The 15,584-nt window shown below is 32.6% G+C and overlaps 1 protein-coding gene across 10 annotated transcripts; it reads left to right on the top strand.

Annotated features, from left to right (window-relative positions):
* The first annotated feature begins 5,289 nt into the window (after positions 1-5,289).
* On the top strand, positions 5,290-9,043 carry LOC111370554 (AT-rich interactive domain-containing protein 4-like). Of its 10 annotated transcripts, none has more exons than XM_022992312.1 (4): positions 5,597-6,087; positions 6,692-6,974; positions 7,088-7,135; positions 7,223-9,043. In XM_022992312.1, the coding sequence occupies exons 1-4, from the start codon at positions 5,918-5,920 to the stop codon at positions 7,262-7,264; spliced, it is 543 nt and encodes a 180-aa protein (XP_022848080.1). In that variant the 5' UTR covers positions 5,597-5,917; the 3' UTR covers positions 7,265-9,043. The 10 variants fall into 10 exon arrangements, 3 of the variants coding, with proteins under 3 accessions (XP_022848080.1, XP_022848081.1, XP_022848077.1); XR_002698441.1 differs by having other exon boundaries at positions 5,598-6,087; positions 7,088-7,420; positions 8,801-9,043; XR_002698439.1 differs by having other exon boundaries at positions 5,598-6,087; positions 7,088-7,420; positions 8,485-9,043.
* The last annotated feature ends 6,541 nt before the right edge of the window (positions 9,044-15,584 follow it).

The raw sequence follows: 15,584 nt of genomic DNA, 5'->3' as shown, positions 1-15,584 counted from the left end.
TAAAAATGTATGAATTCAAATTTTGTTTTACATTAAAAAGTGACATGGTGTAATACTATATTTCTCATGCATGTAAATCGATGCGCTGAAATTTGAAAGTGACATGCTGTGTCACTTTTTTTGATAAAAAAAGTCTCAAACTATCTTATTTGTATATTTTTTTACATATATGAATAAAATTAATGTCTTCATCGTTATGAACAAAATTCCATATGCACATGCATTTGCAGTTATTGCAAGGATTAAGGAAAACTCATATTCGTATTGTTCAAAATATTATACAACGGAGATGTATATTCAAACATACAGTGGAACAATTTTTTTAGTGGGAAATTACAATGATCAAACTATACCGAATAAAGTAAAAACAAAAATAGTATTGGCTCCTGATCCAAAAAGAAATTTTGGATCACCTAGAGAAAAAAAATACCATAAAAAAGAAAAAAGAAAATCCAAAGTACAATATATGGAAGATGTGGGGAGGTTGGCCACAATTGAAAATCATGCCAAAATTCAACAACATTGATGAAGCCAGAAAAGAAAAGAAATGAAAGTTGGAAAATTTATGAAACTACTATACATGTTAATGACTTCTGTACTTCATTTTCTACTTTTAAAATAATACTAGTAGGGGTGTAACTGTTGAAAGAGAAAGTGAAATGAAATGCCACTTATGTAAAATTTTATTTCTTTGTACAGTTTCAAAGTTATGTATTATCATATTTCTGGGCAAATAATTCAACTGTCCAAGAAGCTCTTCATATTTGAAATGTGCATTAACAGATTGGAGGAAACTGTTTGAGAGGAATGTAAGATTTTAACACTATTAGTGGTGTCACTTTTTCAATAAAATGACTTTTGAAACATGTAAGGTTTAACACTGTTAAGAAAATATTATGCCCATGTTTGATCCCCATTATCTAATTATTCATTTTTTTTATACTCATTTTCAACCACGTATTTTATCAACAAAATATTTGCAAGTAAACCTAAATTTTTTTCTTACTTTTTAACTACACATTCTCTAAAAAAGCACGATTACAAAATTCATTTTAGCATAAAATGGGACTCAAACAAGTAAAAACATTACCTTTCCAACCAAAAAATATATCACTTTTGAAACGTATAAGGCTTAGCATCGTTAAAAATTATTAAGTCACATTTAAAAAAAAAAGGAAAAAAAGGAAAAAAAAAGGAAAGTGATATATCATGTCAATTTTGAAACATGGAAGGTTTAACACTTTCCAAAAAATATTACCTTCAATGTTATTGAAAAAGTGACATCGTTTTACTTTTAAATTTGGGGCATAATTGTTTTAAGATACAACTTCAAGTAACAATAATAGAAACTAATAGAGTGTTCATCCTATTTAAGAACACATATCAATTAGGGCTGTAAGTAAAAATCGCAAAATCGGAAAATCGAATCGAAACCGTATTTTAGAAACCGTCGATTTGGTGCCACGTAGACTTGGTCAACGAAATGGTTTTGACCTCTAGGTTTGAGAATTTTAATTGCAGTTTAAAACCAAACCGGACCGGCGAAAAAATATGTAAAAATAAAAAAAATGAAAAAATGAAATTTTTTGAAAATTCATCCAAATATGTAAAATTTAATAGTTTTATCATTTGTGGTTATTTTTGTCAATTTCTAATTTTCTAATACATATATATTATTATTATTATTATCCAATAATCCTAATATATATCTAATAATTTCAAGATTAACATAATCTATCAAAAACCTTTTTTCTCTTCAGAATTTAGATGAACTACAGTCGACTCCCAACAAAGTCTAGAGCCACCGTCACCACACACTTCTTTTTCAAATTTTTCACGTCTCTTCAAAATTGAATTGAAGTTCATTAAACCAAATCGGAGACAAAGAGATTCTAGACCTTCGGTGATAATATTTGTTACGAATAAAGTTTCAGATCAATAATTTTTTTGAGCAAATTAAGGTAAGAATATGAAATTAAATGCATTTCGTAACATCATACAAACGTAAACTTGTATAATTATTATATTCAGATATTATAAACAATTGTTTTATTATTGTGGGTGGTTATTCTCTTTATTTAATTAGTATCCTTTTTTTCAGATATGATGATCACGAGATCTTGTTGGACATCATTATATTTTTTGGGCCTTATATCTAGTTTAGTAAACTTTTATTGTAACGTTATTGTATCGTTATTAGCCTAAAAAGGTGAAAAAATGAAAAAAAAAAATTATGTTTTAGTTTATTGTGATTTTACTTTGATTTAGTTGGTATTTAAATTTATAGTAGATATATTTAGCCCATGTTTGAGCCATATTTTCCATATCATTATAATGATAAAATTGACTGTTGGAAAGGAGACTGGGTCCCACGCATGAAATAGTATGTCAACAAAGGCGGCTGAACTTGTGGGACAACGATCCAAATTTTCATTTTTTTATCCCAAAAATTTGGTTCAAACAGGGGCTTAGTTTGTTTTAGATTTATTACTAGTAAGATATAAATATATATTGAATTCAATGAATTAATGACATAAAAGTAGACGGGCAAAAAAATATATCGCGAAACCGGCAGTTTAAAATCGGATCAAACCGTTAGGTTTATGTTTGAGTTTTTTTCAAACCGTTCGAAATGGTTTGGTTTAGGTTTTGGTTTTTCTCAAACCGTTTTAAACGGTTTGGTTTGAAAATCTGTCAAAAATCGGTAAAATCGAACCGCTTACACCCCTAATATCAATTGGATGAATAGAATATACTGCCCATGTTTGATCTATCACCCTGTTACCTAGCTGTTACACCTATAAATTACGTAGCATGATCAAGTGGAGAGGGTCCCATATATATATCGACGTTGCATGGACTATTTAATTGATTGGGCCTATTTAATTAACCAATTGCATTTTGGGATCGGTCCATTAATCCCTTGGCCCATATATATTTTCCTATATATGTGTGAGCTTCATTCACAATAAAGTATATTCATTCTAACCCTAGCCAAACAATTGCAATTTGAAAATGGCCCTAAAATGAATCATGTTCTATCCTTCCACCTTTTTTTTTTTAAATGAAAATGAATCATGCTCAAGCTTGAAAATGATCCCGCACTCAACTATATAAAAAATAAGTTAAAATTTCTACATACAATCATAACCCGCAATTTTAAATTAGCTAAGTGATTCAATAGCTCACGCAAAAATTTGAAACTTTCTGGACAACAACTTGAGCAATATGGTCTTACAATTTTGATCTCCTACCCTCTATGGGCAAAATATAAACTTCTCATGCTGACTTGACAAAGGAACCTTGGTTATAATTTTATGTAATTGTCCTAAATTCAGAAAATCATAACTAAAGTTCTCTTCCTACATCAATAATGAAAAGTTTTTATCCTGTCCACTGGGGCAGGAGATCAATTCTATGAAATCATAACCTACAAATTCAAATACAACCAAATTTCAAAAAGCTCAAAACTAATGAAAATTAATGACTAAAATGTTAAAAAAATTGTATAAACATCCATCATTGTTAATAGAAGAATATCACTTCTAAAAAGAGTGACATAGCTTGTCATTTCATTACAAATCATCTATCCCTATTCTTGTCAAAACTTGAGGAAGAAGTTTTGGATAAGGGTCAAAAGACGTGAGTGCAGTAGAAGCTAGATATTTATCATTGATAATCGAAGAATATCACTTCTAAAAAGAGTGACATAGCTTGTCATTTCATTACAAATCATCTATCCATATTTTTGTCAAAACTTGAGGAAGAAATTTTGGATAAGGGTCAAAAGACGTGAGTGCAGTAGAAGCTAGGTATTTATCATTGTTAATCGAAGAATATCACTTCTAAAAAGAGTGACATGGCTCATCACTTCAATACAAATCACCTAGCCTTATTCTTATCAAAACCTAATGGGGTCGAAAGCCATGAGTGCAATAGAAGCTTGAAAGACTATTTCCAAAGGAAGAAAGAAAAGTGAAAAATGCATCTTCTATATCTTTTTGAGTTGGGAAAGGCCCGCTTGTGGCTAAGAAGTCGGTGGATAATTTATACCGATAGGGTCGTCCAACTGGTCTTTGAAACATTTTCAAAATTATGTACATGGTATCCTTGTCTCATCATATATATTTTCCAACTTTGCCTCATCAACATATCGCACGTGCCTTTCCTTTGACACTAATCATTATATGTATCATAATTCTCATCTTGCTTTTTCTTGGCATAAACATATGATTGAGTAGCTAAATCATCACAAGGGACATCTTTCTTATAAATATCACCCAAATATGAGTCACTCCTAAGTACGGAACACGAATTAGTAAGTTGAGATCTAGAAGGACCTAATCGAAACAACAATCTGCAAGCTTTGCTACTATGAACATTTTATAACTAATGTTTTATGTACAATTGGTAGACACAAATTTTGATAAACAAGGGAAAAAAGTGTTGACTCTTTGCTATTGATGATGAAATCTTCGAGTAAATTTGGGATTAGTAGTTCATAAATTTATGAGATTGTAGTAACAGTTGTTTCCAAAATGAAGGATCTGATAGCCTTTGCTACAGGGGCACCTGTAATGAAGACAGCTTCCTCTACAGGTTCTTCAATTTCACACTACACCAAAAATGGTTATTTGTAACACATAAAAGGCAATATTCAGTAGTTAAATGTCGCTAAAAGAGTCTATTACAATATTTTAATAAATGAAAGTTGCAATTAGTTAATGTAATTGAGTTTTTGCAAAATTTTTAACACAAATGTTGTCAATGTTATTTTGTGCTACATTTTTTTAATGTTACGAAAAGTTTTATTTTTTTCAACGTTTGAAAAACGTTGCGAAAAGTCTAAATTTTTGCAACGTTTAAAAAACGTTGCAAAAGACGCAAAAGACCATATTTTGCAACATTTTTTGAGCGTTGCAAAATACAGTCTTTCGCAACGTTTTTTGAATGTTGCAAAAAGCCATATTTTGTAATATTTAAAAAAGGTTGCAAAAAGCATTATTTTGCAACAATTTTTTGAACGTTGACGTTGCAAAATGCCACCCAACTAAAAATAAAAATTAGGTTTAATAATCCCTTTTCCTTTTCATCTCCTCCCTCCATCTTCCTCTTCTTCACCCTCTATTCCTCCGTTTTTTTTTTTTTTTTTTTTTTTTTTTTTTTTTTTTTTTTTAATCTAGGTATCCCAGCTTAGCCAGACTAATTCCTGGACCTCTAGCCACCGGCCCCTCAGCGACTCGAGGAGGTAAACCGCGGGTTGTGCCCTTGCTTTTTTTTTTTTTTTTTTTACCCAGGTATCCCAGCTTAGCCAGACTAATTCTTGGACCTCTAGCCACCGGCCCCTCAGCGACTCGAGGAGGTAAACCGCGGGTTGTGCCCTTGTTGGCTCCCAAGTTCCTGCACCGCTGATGCTCCTGGCCCTAAGAGAGCTCTCCTCACTGCCTTCCAGTATGCCTTGCCTTCGAGATAAATCCCCCTTCAAGACTGTTGCCTTCCAGGAATCGAACTCTCCACGTTGGGGTTGCGAGCCCACCAATGCAATTGTTCCACCAACTCGGATGTGCCCCGGGGGCCTCTTCTCCTCTTTCTTCATTTCATACGAGGATGTTCTCTTTCTTCATCTCATACGAGGGTGTTAACTCTCTCCAAAATAGGAAATCAAGTGCTAGCTCATTTAAAGTGCAATTCCCAAACACGCCTTAGCCCATTGAATTGAAACCTTTAGCTCTCTCCCCTCCAAACCATCCTCAAATTATGTCCAGATCCGTGAATGAACCCTAACCCCCAAATCGATTTCGCTCCACAATCGAAGGAGAAAATCATTTGTTAGAAGTGAAGGAGCTTCATCGAGCCAAACATGATGAAACTTTTCAGATCATGCTTCCCCTGATGGCTGCAATTTGAAACTGATTGTATGAATAATGGACCAGCAGCTTCCATGCCTATGACAAACCAGATGCATCAGTTCTGGAAAACGGCTCTACTCATGCCAACGGAAATACTGTTTACGATGCTCAACATCCCTGCGGGTATCAAATGTGCTTACTTTTCTCTGGACTGCTCTTCTCTGTACTTTGGGTTAAGGTGAAATTTCTTGTTAATCACCGAAATCCATTTCGTTCCAAAATGGTCACTTTGCTTTCTAAAACGTTTGAGTTATGTCACCTGCTTAGTTATTCTGCCGTACATTAAGGTTGAAGGTGGTGATGGCAATGGCGTTTATGCTTCAACAGAAAGTAATGGTGCTAACCTGGGGGTGGTTCTGAATTGCACAAATTTAAACAGCTGGTCTAAAAATTAGAGGAGAAAAATGCTCTATCAGATTTCCCATTAAGACATGCACATAATTGTTTTAATAATGGATGGCCAACTAACGAGATGACTAAAGTGAAACGATTGAGGAGGTAAATTGACCATTTTGGAAGAAGATCAAGTTCAGGCAACATGAAATTTTGCCCTATGTACACTGACAATCAGTATATTTTACCCTGTTCTTATGTTTTCCGATTGAGTGGGTTATACTTGATGTCAGTGACCATCAGTTTTATTGCAAGAGCTGATCAGACATGGATCAAAGTAATTAGAACATGCATTTTGCTACTTTCTTCAACTCCTTGTATATGTTCTTCACTTCCTCTGTGAATTTGGAAAACATTAATTTTCTCAATGAAGCTCTCTTTTTTTGCAGTTGCAGTTCATACTGTCACACTTGTGATGTATTTCAGCTTGCACATGCCTCCTTTAGGCTTCATTGCATTCAAAGTAATCTGGTCCTTCATGATAACACCCTGGAAGTTAATGATAAATTGGGCCCTAATCTTCTCGGGGAACCTCCAAATATTAGTGTAACTCTACCTGAGATGGGTCCCGAGGATGATGAAGAAAGAGCCTCTGGTGACCTTCCCGCCGTGAAGATATATGATGATGATATAAACATGAGGTTTCTTGTCTGTGGAGTGGCAAGTTCGTTGGTAACTGAACCGACACCTTTTAGTTTGTCTTTTTTGTGCTCTTCTCCATAAGTATTTTTTTAACAATTCAATGTACCCTTGGATATTCTGCCATGCGATGACTTCCTTTTCAGGATGCTTTCTTATTGGGGTCTCTGGAGGATGGCCTCAATGCACTATTGGTTGGTTTGTGTGTGTGTTTTACCTTCTTCGACTATGCCATGTGATCTTTCGTAGCTTTCTTGATTGACTTCTGACGAAAGCTACAGGTACAAATTCATCAACCCACATGTCAAACTGCCGAAATTTGACATCAATTCGCCGGAGAGTTTGAGTTTGATATTCCTTTTTACTGGTGCGGAAAAGGAATAACCATGAGTAATGTTCATAATAGCATGGAGACTGTAAATGCTGCGGTAAATGCCATAATTACTTCTGAATCCAGAGTTCAACCATCTACACGATAGGTATATATAGATATATTTTTGGATGTGTTTGTGTGTAGAGGTTTTCATTTTGCTTCGCTTATAGCCTGTTTTTGGATATGGAAATGTTGCTCGATGTGATCTTTCTCGATTTGTACGAGTCTTATTTTTTTTTACTGTTAAAATGAAATTGATGTGGTTTCCTTGTTGATTTTCTTATTTGGGTTGTTGAATTTGAAGCTTCCTTTTTTACTATTTTTATTTTTATCAAAGGAAGAGGGGGAAAAAAAGATTGGAGCTTTGATTTTTCAATATAATACATTATGTTGCGGGAGAACTTTGGTAAAATTCAGACGACATTATAAAAATTCAAGAGATACTGTTTTGTAAACTAAGTTCAATTTTTTCAAGCTAAATTTGACCTTGAATTGAGATTTGAAAGAATGAACTTTTGAATTATATGCATAATTAAGCTTGGACAGAAGTTTTTTGTTTCAGAGAAAACAATTTTTCTTAGTTAACTGTATTTGTAGAATTTTCAATTGAAGTGCATATAGAAATTGAGTCAATGCAGGTAATCCTTCTTCAACAATTTCATCATCAAAGCCAGTTCTTTTCCTTTAGATTTCACCTTTGGTTGAGAATAAGCTGTGGTTTCAAATCTGTTTTGTCATTTAACTCTGACTAATAACTCTTAAGCTTGGATAGAATAAATTACAAATGATTTATAGCATGGTTGGGAAGTGTGTATATTTTTTAAATTATAAATATATAGAATAAGTGTTGGATAAGAAGGTAGTACTTGTGGGTTCTAGAAAATATGTGGATATAAAGTAGTTTAGTGTTTATAAAAATGAGTCAAACATAGGCTTAAAATAGGGATGTTAATAGGCTGAAACTAGCTCATCTAGGCCCACCGCATAAGCTGGCTCGTGCTTACTATGGGGTGAGCCAAACACGAGTCAGCTCATTTTAAAATTTTATGGCCGCCTAGCTCCTTCAAATGTGCTTACTTTTCTATAGTGCTAGCTTGAAATCTACATGAGAATATGTTCTTGATGGTTTTGCATTCATGCCTGTGATTATAATTCTGGTGAAAGTTTTAGAGGAAAGAGAGTTGTAGTTGTGGGATGTGGAAATTCAGGCATGGAAGTGTCTCTCGATCTTTGCAACCATGATGCAAAACCTTCAATGGTTGTTCGGAGCTCGGTGAGTAATTTACACAACACATAACATGCACTTTCATTCATCCATTTTCTTTCAAGAAAATTGAGTTCCAATATTTAGATTCTAATGTGGTTTATGGGTTTTCGTTTTCAGGTTCATGTATTGCCAATGGTTCTTACTTATTTTTCTTTTCGATTATAATTGGTACAAATGTCTAAAATGTGGTATCTATCTTTATCTCCCTTTTTTTTATAGGTCAGGACCGATATTTAAGACAAAGCTCATGTCGAAGATTGTTGAAAAGAAAATTAAGGAAGCCTAGGGTGTTTTCACTCACTACTTAGTGGTTTTTTTTTTTTTTTTTTTTTTTTTTTTTTTGTTTTTTTGAGAAAATGTATTGGATTTTTAGGTGTTTTAGAATTTTGGATCTGGATTTTGTACGAATATTATTACATTTTAGAGTTCAATTAATAATGATTATTGGAGTTATTTGATATAGTTATTTTCTATTATGCTTTGTGGTTGATATATGTGAATCACTGTTAAAAAAAAAAAAAAAAAAATTCACCTACAGCAACGTTTGTTCAACATTGCAAAAGACTTGATGAACGTTGCAAAAGAGATGTTTTTGCGTTAAACGTTGCAAAAACTCTTCCCTCAACGGCAACATCAACCTTCGCAACATACGTCAAAATGCTACAAAATGTCTTTTGCATCGTTTTTTGGCCATTGCAAAAACCATTTTTTGGTGTAGTGTCAATTTCGGATTCATCCTAAAGCAATTAAACATACAACATCTTCATTAACAAGAAAGAACAGAATGATTGCTTCATGTGCAAAATGATACACAATAATCTCATCAGAATCCAGATGCATAAATTGAAGTACAAAATTGAACAAAAAATATACATGAAAACATAAAGACTCACCATAGCATGAACTTAAAGATTCTAACTTAAAAAATAAGCAACATAATGGTAAACAAACCACATATGAGCAAATTTTATACAAAGCGACCTTTCTTTATGGTGGCATGTATGCAAGATCATTGATGTGAGAATGCTTGTAAGAATCATTTGAGCAGGTGAAGCGGCTTCTTCTTTGTATGGATTAATTGTTTTTTCTACACGTGGGTAGGGTTTTCGCTTCGGAGAGTTCTTAGATTTGCCAAGTCAAGATTGGTCCATATGAGCCTAACTTATTAGTTATTCACCATAATGGCCCTTTCAAAAACAAAAGACAAGGATACCTTTGACGATGTTAATAAGTTACAAAAGCGTAATTGGCACAAAACGTTTATGCCTTTCAAGATTTTTGTAGAAAACGTCTATATCTTTCATTTTTTGACAATTTCACCCCCACCTTTGCCTTTTATTGTGCAAAACATCCTTACATCTACTCTCCATTAAAATGCACCATTAAATCAAAGAAAATGAGTTTTTTATTTTCAAAAGGCAAGGGTAAGATTGTCCAAACACATTTGTTCTTCATTGAGGCTTCATTCTCGCCTTCTTCAAATGTTATGCGTAACTAAAAAGTAATATGAAAATAAATAAAATAATTTGTAAAGAAATATTTCATTCAATACATAAGGAAAAATGATAGAAAGGATTATATTTATGGTTGAACTTCATCATGGCTACTGTAATGCTTGATTGCTAAAAATTTTTTGGCAACGTATATGAAAAGAATGAATATGTGGTCGATAAAATTGAATTATTCATCCTCATTTTGTGCTTACAAAGGGTCTAAATAAAGGGTAAAGTGAGAAGATCAATTAAAATGTGATTATGTGAATGGACAATGCATAGAAATGGAGAAGATGAGGAAGATAAACGGGTCTTCTTCCCAATTTAATGTGAAGTTGAACTTGTGGTAACAATCCCTATCTTTATATTGTCTTTGTGCAAAGCATCCCTACATTTACATTGTTTTTTTGAAAAACATCCCTACCTTTATATTGTCTTTGAACAAAACATCCCTACATTTTCATTGTATTTGCGAAAAACATCCATACCTTTGTTAAAAATTGTGAAACCCATCCCTACATAGATACAACCCTGCTTATATGCCCTGCAATGGAAATTCCATAAGACCCATTTCAAACGCACCAAAACCAGTAGTCAACAACTAAGCTCAATTACCAAATTCAGCAAAACCAATACTCAACAACCAACATTAATAACCAAACATATCAACACTAGTACTCAACAATCAACATCAATAACCAAACCCACTATGAAGAAAAGAGAAGGCCATTGAATGGAATGCACAAAACATGGGTTCTATTGGGTGAAGAGATCGCGTCGTCTCCTTTGCCAGAGAAAGGGTTGATGCGTAATGAAGGGGCGGGAGTGAAGCCAATAAAGAGAAATGTGTTTGGACGATCTTAACCCTACCTTTTGATTATAAAAATCCCATTTTCTTTGATTTAACAGTGCATTTTAACGGAGGGTGGACGGAAGGACGTTTTGCACAATAAAAGGCAAAGGTGATGGTGAAATTGCCAAAAAATGAAAGGTAATGACATTTTTCACAAAAATCTTGAAAGGTAGGGATATTTTGTGCCAATTACCCGTTATAAAAATATAGTTATGTTAAAAGGACAATAATACCCTTTTAAGTTATAAAATAAAAACAAAATTTCCAACTTAAAATTTTAAAATCAAGTCACTTTATTTATCTGCCTTCTTCAACACTTATTTTTCAACTGCTTCAACTTTAAAACCTCAAAAATTTATCAAACACTTAATCCATCAATTCAAATAGATAATTATATTTACGTATATTTAATTTCAAATTTATTAAATTAATAAATTTTTTAGTCATTAAATCTTATTTCGAAACACGTAGACAAGTTCGTACGCTTTATTAAACAGGTCTATAATTTTTTAAGCAAAAAAGAGAAAAAAATATCTAAATGGATAAATCTAAAAATATTAATTTTAAAGGTAGATGACTGGGCTGTCTTTTAACAGACGGCCCAACCTTCCGAGCCATCCTTTGTAGGCAACGCAATTAGACCTTCCTTTAATGTCCTTTAACGAATGGCCCTTGGCCAAGGAACTAGGTCGTCGTTTAGTAGACAGCTTAGAGCTAGGGCGTCGACCAAGCTAGGCCGTTCGTTAAAGGATGGCCCAACTGTCTAGACTTCACCATTTTTTTAGTACCCTTATTTATTTTCTTATGGTTAATTTAATTTTTCTGAAAAACATTGGTTCGTAATGCAAATGTGAGATCAACATGTTTCATGGTTTGTTACTTTCGTAAGTTTCAAAGGAATAAAAATGGTCAGTGGGCGTGGAAATGAACGAGTAAAGAAGATGGTGTTTTTGGAATTGTATAACATTGAGTCTTCATATACATAATTACCATAATTTACAAAACTTGCCAACGTCGATCCTTCTTAGTACGATACAGAATTGAGATTTTTATTTAATGAGCACTCAACAGTTTCGATTCTACCTGCAAAAAGTTACTTATGAAGTGTAAATGAAGTTTCTAATTGAATTGAACAAAAATGGCACGACGACTACTATTTGCAGAGGAAGAATGTCTAAGAAAGTGAACACTAAGATTTCGATGAAGGGGTTCGTAATGTGAATGATTTTTGGAACACATTGGAGATAGCTTGTGAGAATGATGTAATTATTTCTGAACCAGTTGTTATTCATCATGATCTCACTATTACGCACAAAATTGTCAAGGCAATTCAAGGCAACGGGGATGAAATTACATTTACAAATTAGGATCTAATTGCTTTATCCAGTTAGAGACATGATTCTTATAGACTGGGTTGAGCTCACAGTCTGTTTTCGATGATGAAGATTTGCATGTCAAGAAACTGTTTGACACGAAGAGAGATTTGTAGGAAGCTGTACACCGAATTGCAAAGAAGCATAACTATGAGTTTAAAGTGAAGAAATCAAACAAATCTATCTATACAATTATCTATGTTGCTAGCAAATGCAGTTGGCATTTGTGAGTGAGGAAGATGGATATGAATGAGTTCTTTGTAGTTCACAAGTATGCACAAGAACATACTTGTGAAGTAGGTATTTATCGAAATGATCATATGCAAGTCGGATCATGGTTTATTGGTCAACTAATAATGCACAAGTTTAAAGACCCATGGACAATTTACAGACCTACACACATCGTTTACGACATTCATCAAGAGTACGGTGTGGTCATGAGCTACCAAAAGGTCTGGAAGGATAAAGAATGTGCATTGGAGGATTTAATGGGATTGACAGAGGAGAGTTATGCTAAATTGGCCATATTGTCATAACATGAGGAGAACTAATCCCGACTTGACAATTTTTATTGAAACTTATTTCGATAATTATTTTAAGTATATTTTCATAGCTTTTGGACGATGCATTCGGGGATTTCAAAATGCGATGCAACATATAATTTTAGTCGATTTTACAACCCCAAAGGTTAGATACGAAGGAAAGTTGAATATTGCTGCATGTCAAGATGCTAACATCAAAATTCACCCTCATGTATTCAGTATAGTCGATGGTGGGAATAATTTAGTGATGCATTAGTTCTTCATAAAGTTGAGGAAAGTAATTGAAGATGTCGAGAACCTTGTCTTTGCAACTGACCAGGGTAGTCTATAGTAAATAGTATTGGTGAAATTTTTTTCGAAGCACATCATGATTATAGCATATACTATATACAAGGAAATTGGAAAACTAAGTATTAGGGGAATGACATCGTTGCATTTCTTAGGAGAACTACATATGCTTACAGTTACGAATAGTTTAATAAGTTCATGATCGAAATAGAAAATAAATCATAATATGCATGGGAGTATCTAATACTGAAGATGGGGATTGAACATTTGGTACGATCACATTTTTTAGGACGTCAATTCAATATAATGACGTCTAACAATGCGGAGTCACTTAATGTATCATTTAATAGGGATCGAGTGTGACTAATTCTTGCAATGATTGAGCACATTCGTAATAAGCTACAATAATGGTTTCATCATCGACGTGCTGAATTAACTTTGTGCACAAATGTGCTAATCCCAATTTACGAATATAAACCTTTTGAGACTTTAGAGATAGCGTGAAAGATACGAATGGAAAAATTAGATCAATTTTGCTTCTCCGTGAGCTGCGGACTTAATATCGTATAAATCATGGAGTTGAATGATAATACTTGCATGTGTTGAAAATTTTAGTTGGTGAGTTACAGTGACTATGCATGGAGGATTTCTACTATACAAATTATGCATTCATTATCAAAAAGTTGATAATTGGAAAGTAGCGTATGCAAAAACTATATTTTCCCTACCAAATGAAGTCATATAGAAAGTTCTCGACCACATTCTTCCATTTAATGAATTGTTCCTACCCAAAATCGGACTACGTACTCCTGAAAGTAGACATACGTCTAGAATATTATCTATTGAAAAAATTTTCAATCTTGCAAGTGCGACACGTACAGCACAATATGGCATACACGCCAATTTTGTACAATTCAAGCCCCTATATAATAATTCAATGGATATTTAATTTATCATATGTATTCTCTATTTATGGTACTTTAAGTTTTCATAATTATCGAAATTTATAGTACTTTTTGCTTGTTTCGTTAATGTTGTTGTCCTTAAATATTATTGCAATTACTTATACAATAAATATACAATTAAATTCTAAAAACATAAAATCAAGATAAATGGCATAAATATTCCTTTATTCTAGGGATTACTTCCAAATTTAAATATATGTCAATCATATAAATAAAGAAATGAACTATTTAGAGCCATGAATTATGGGACAAATGACCACCAAATCTGCTTCTCATTTTCGGAATCTTCAACAAATTCTCTAAGAAAAGGATTTGAACCTATGAACTCTAGTTAGGATGAGTGGAAGCTTAACCATCATGGCAATGGTCGAATTTTGAATCTAAATTTAAAAAAATAATATATGTTAAGACTCTAGTATATATATATATAATTTTTTTTTTTTTTTGTTGCTTTTTCTCAACTATTAGAAGTAGCAATAAAGTTTTCGAACTCTTTTTTCGTCAATATTTTTTCTTGATCGATTCTTTATATTTTAGTTACATACAATTGAGTTTATTTAATTTTTGATCATCGTTTTATGGTTCGAATCAACTATTAGAAAGCTACAATTGGATCCCAAAGTTTAATTTTTGCCATAATTTTTCTTGGCTGATTCTTCATCTTCCAATTGCATAAAATTGAGTTTATTTAATCTTCAATAATTGTTTTACAGTGCGAATCAACTTTTAAGAAGTTACAATAGGTCCCAAAGCTTTGTTTTTCACCATAATTTTTCGATCAATCCTTCTATTCCAATTGCATACAATTGAGTTAATTTATTCTTTGATCATCATTTTATGGTCCAAAACAACTATTAGAAAGTTATAATTAGGTTCTCAAACTTTTTTTGCCATTTTTCGCCATAATTTTTCAATCGATCCGTCATATTTCAATTGCATACAATTGAGTTTATTTAATCTTCAATCATTCTTTTATGATTCGAATCAACTATTAAAATTTACAATTAGGTTCCCAAACTTTTTTTCCATAATTTTTTCTCGATCAATTTTTTTATCTAACAATTAATTATACAACTAAATAAATTCACAATATTTATATTTTTTAAAAATAATATACAATATACTATGGATCACAGTTTTTTGCATACAAAGCGGATAATCAATCCTCCATTTATTAATGTGTGTTTGGTTTATTGACTCTTCACTCCGTCTGATGCTAAAAAATTTTAGGAACTTGATTGTGAACATTCTACAATTATCCTTGTACGTAAATAATAATATATTAGTCTAATAATATATAACTAAAAAATAAGTTAACAAAAAACATTATGATGCAGTTTGTTTTTCCATCATCCTCTTCCTTATAAAAGTTACAGCAATGTTCATTGCTCTAGCCATCATGAGAATGACGACCAACATTAGCTCTAGTTAATGCTTGAGCTAGCTTAGTATAGTACAGCTATGATCATAATCATATACATACATCGTA

Source organism: Olea europaea, chromosome 21 (assembly GCF_002742605.1).
Source record: "Olea europaea var. sylvestris chromosome 21, O_europaea_v1, whole genome shotgun sequence".
Taxonomy (NCBI): Eukaryota; Viridiplantae; Streptophyta; class Magnoliopsida; order Lamiales; family Oleaceae; genus Olea; species Olea europaea.
The sequence above is the reverse complement of the archived record's forward strand: the minus strand, read 5'-3'. Positions and strand labels throughout refer to the sequence as shown.

Bases quoted from the DNA above. Each gene is read 5' to 3' on its own strand.
- LOC111370554 (XM_022992309.1), top strand. From the start codon at position 5,918: ATGAATAATGGACCAGCAGCTTCCATGCCTATGACAAACCAGATGCAT. The intron at 6,088-6,691 runs GTGAAATTTCTT...CTTTTTTTGCAG, and splicing joins TCTCTGTACTTTGGGTTAAG to TTGCAGTTCATACTGTCACA. The intron at 6,975-7,087 runs GTAACTGAACCG...CTTCCTTTTCAG, and splicing joins GTGGAGTGGCAAGTTCGTTG to GATGCTTTCTTATTGGGGTC.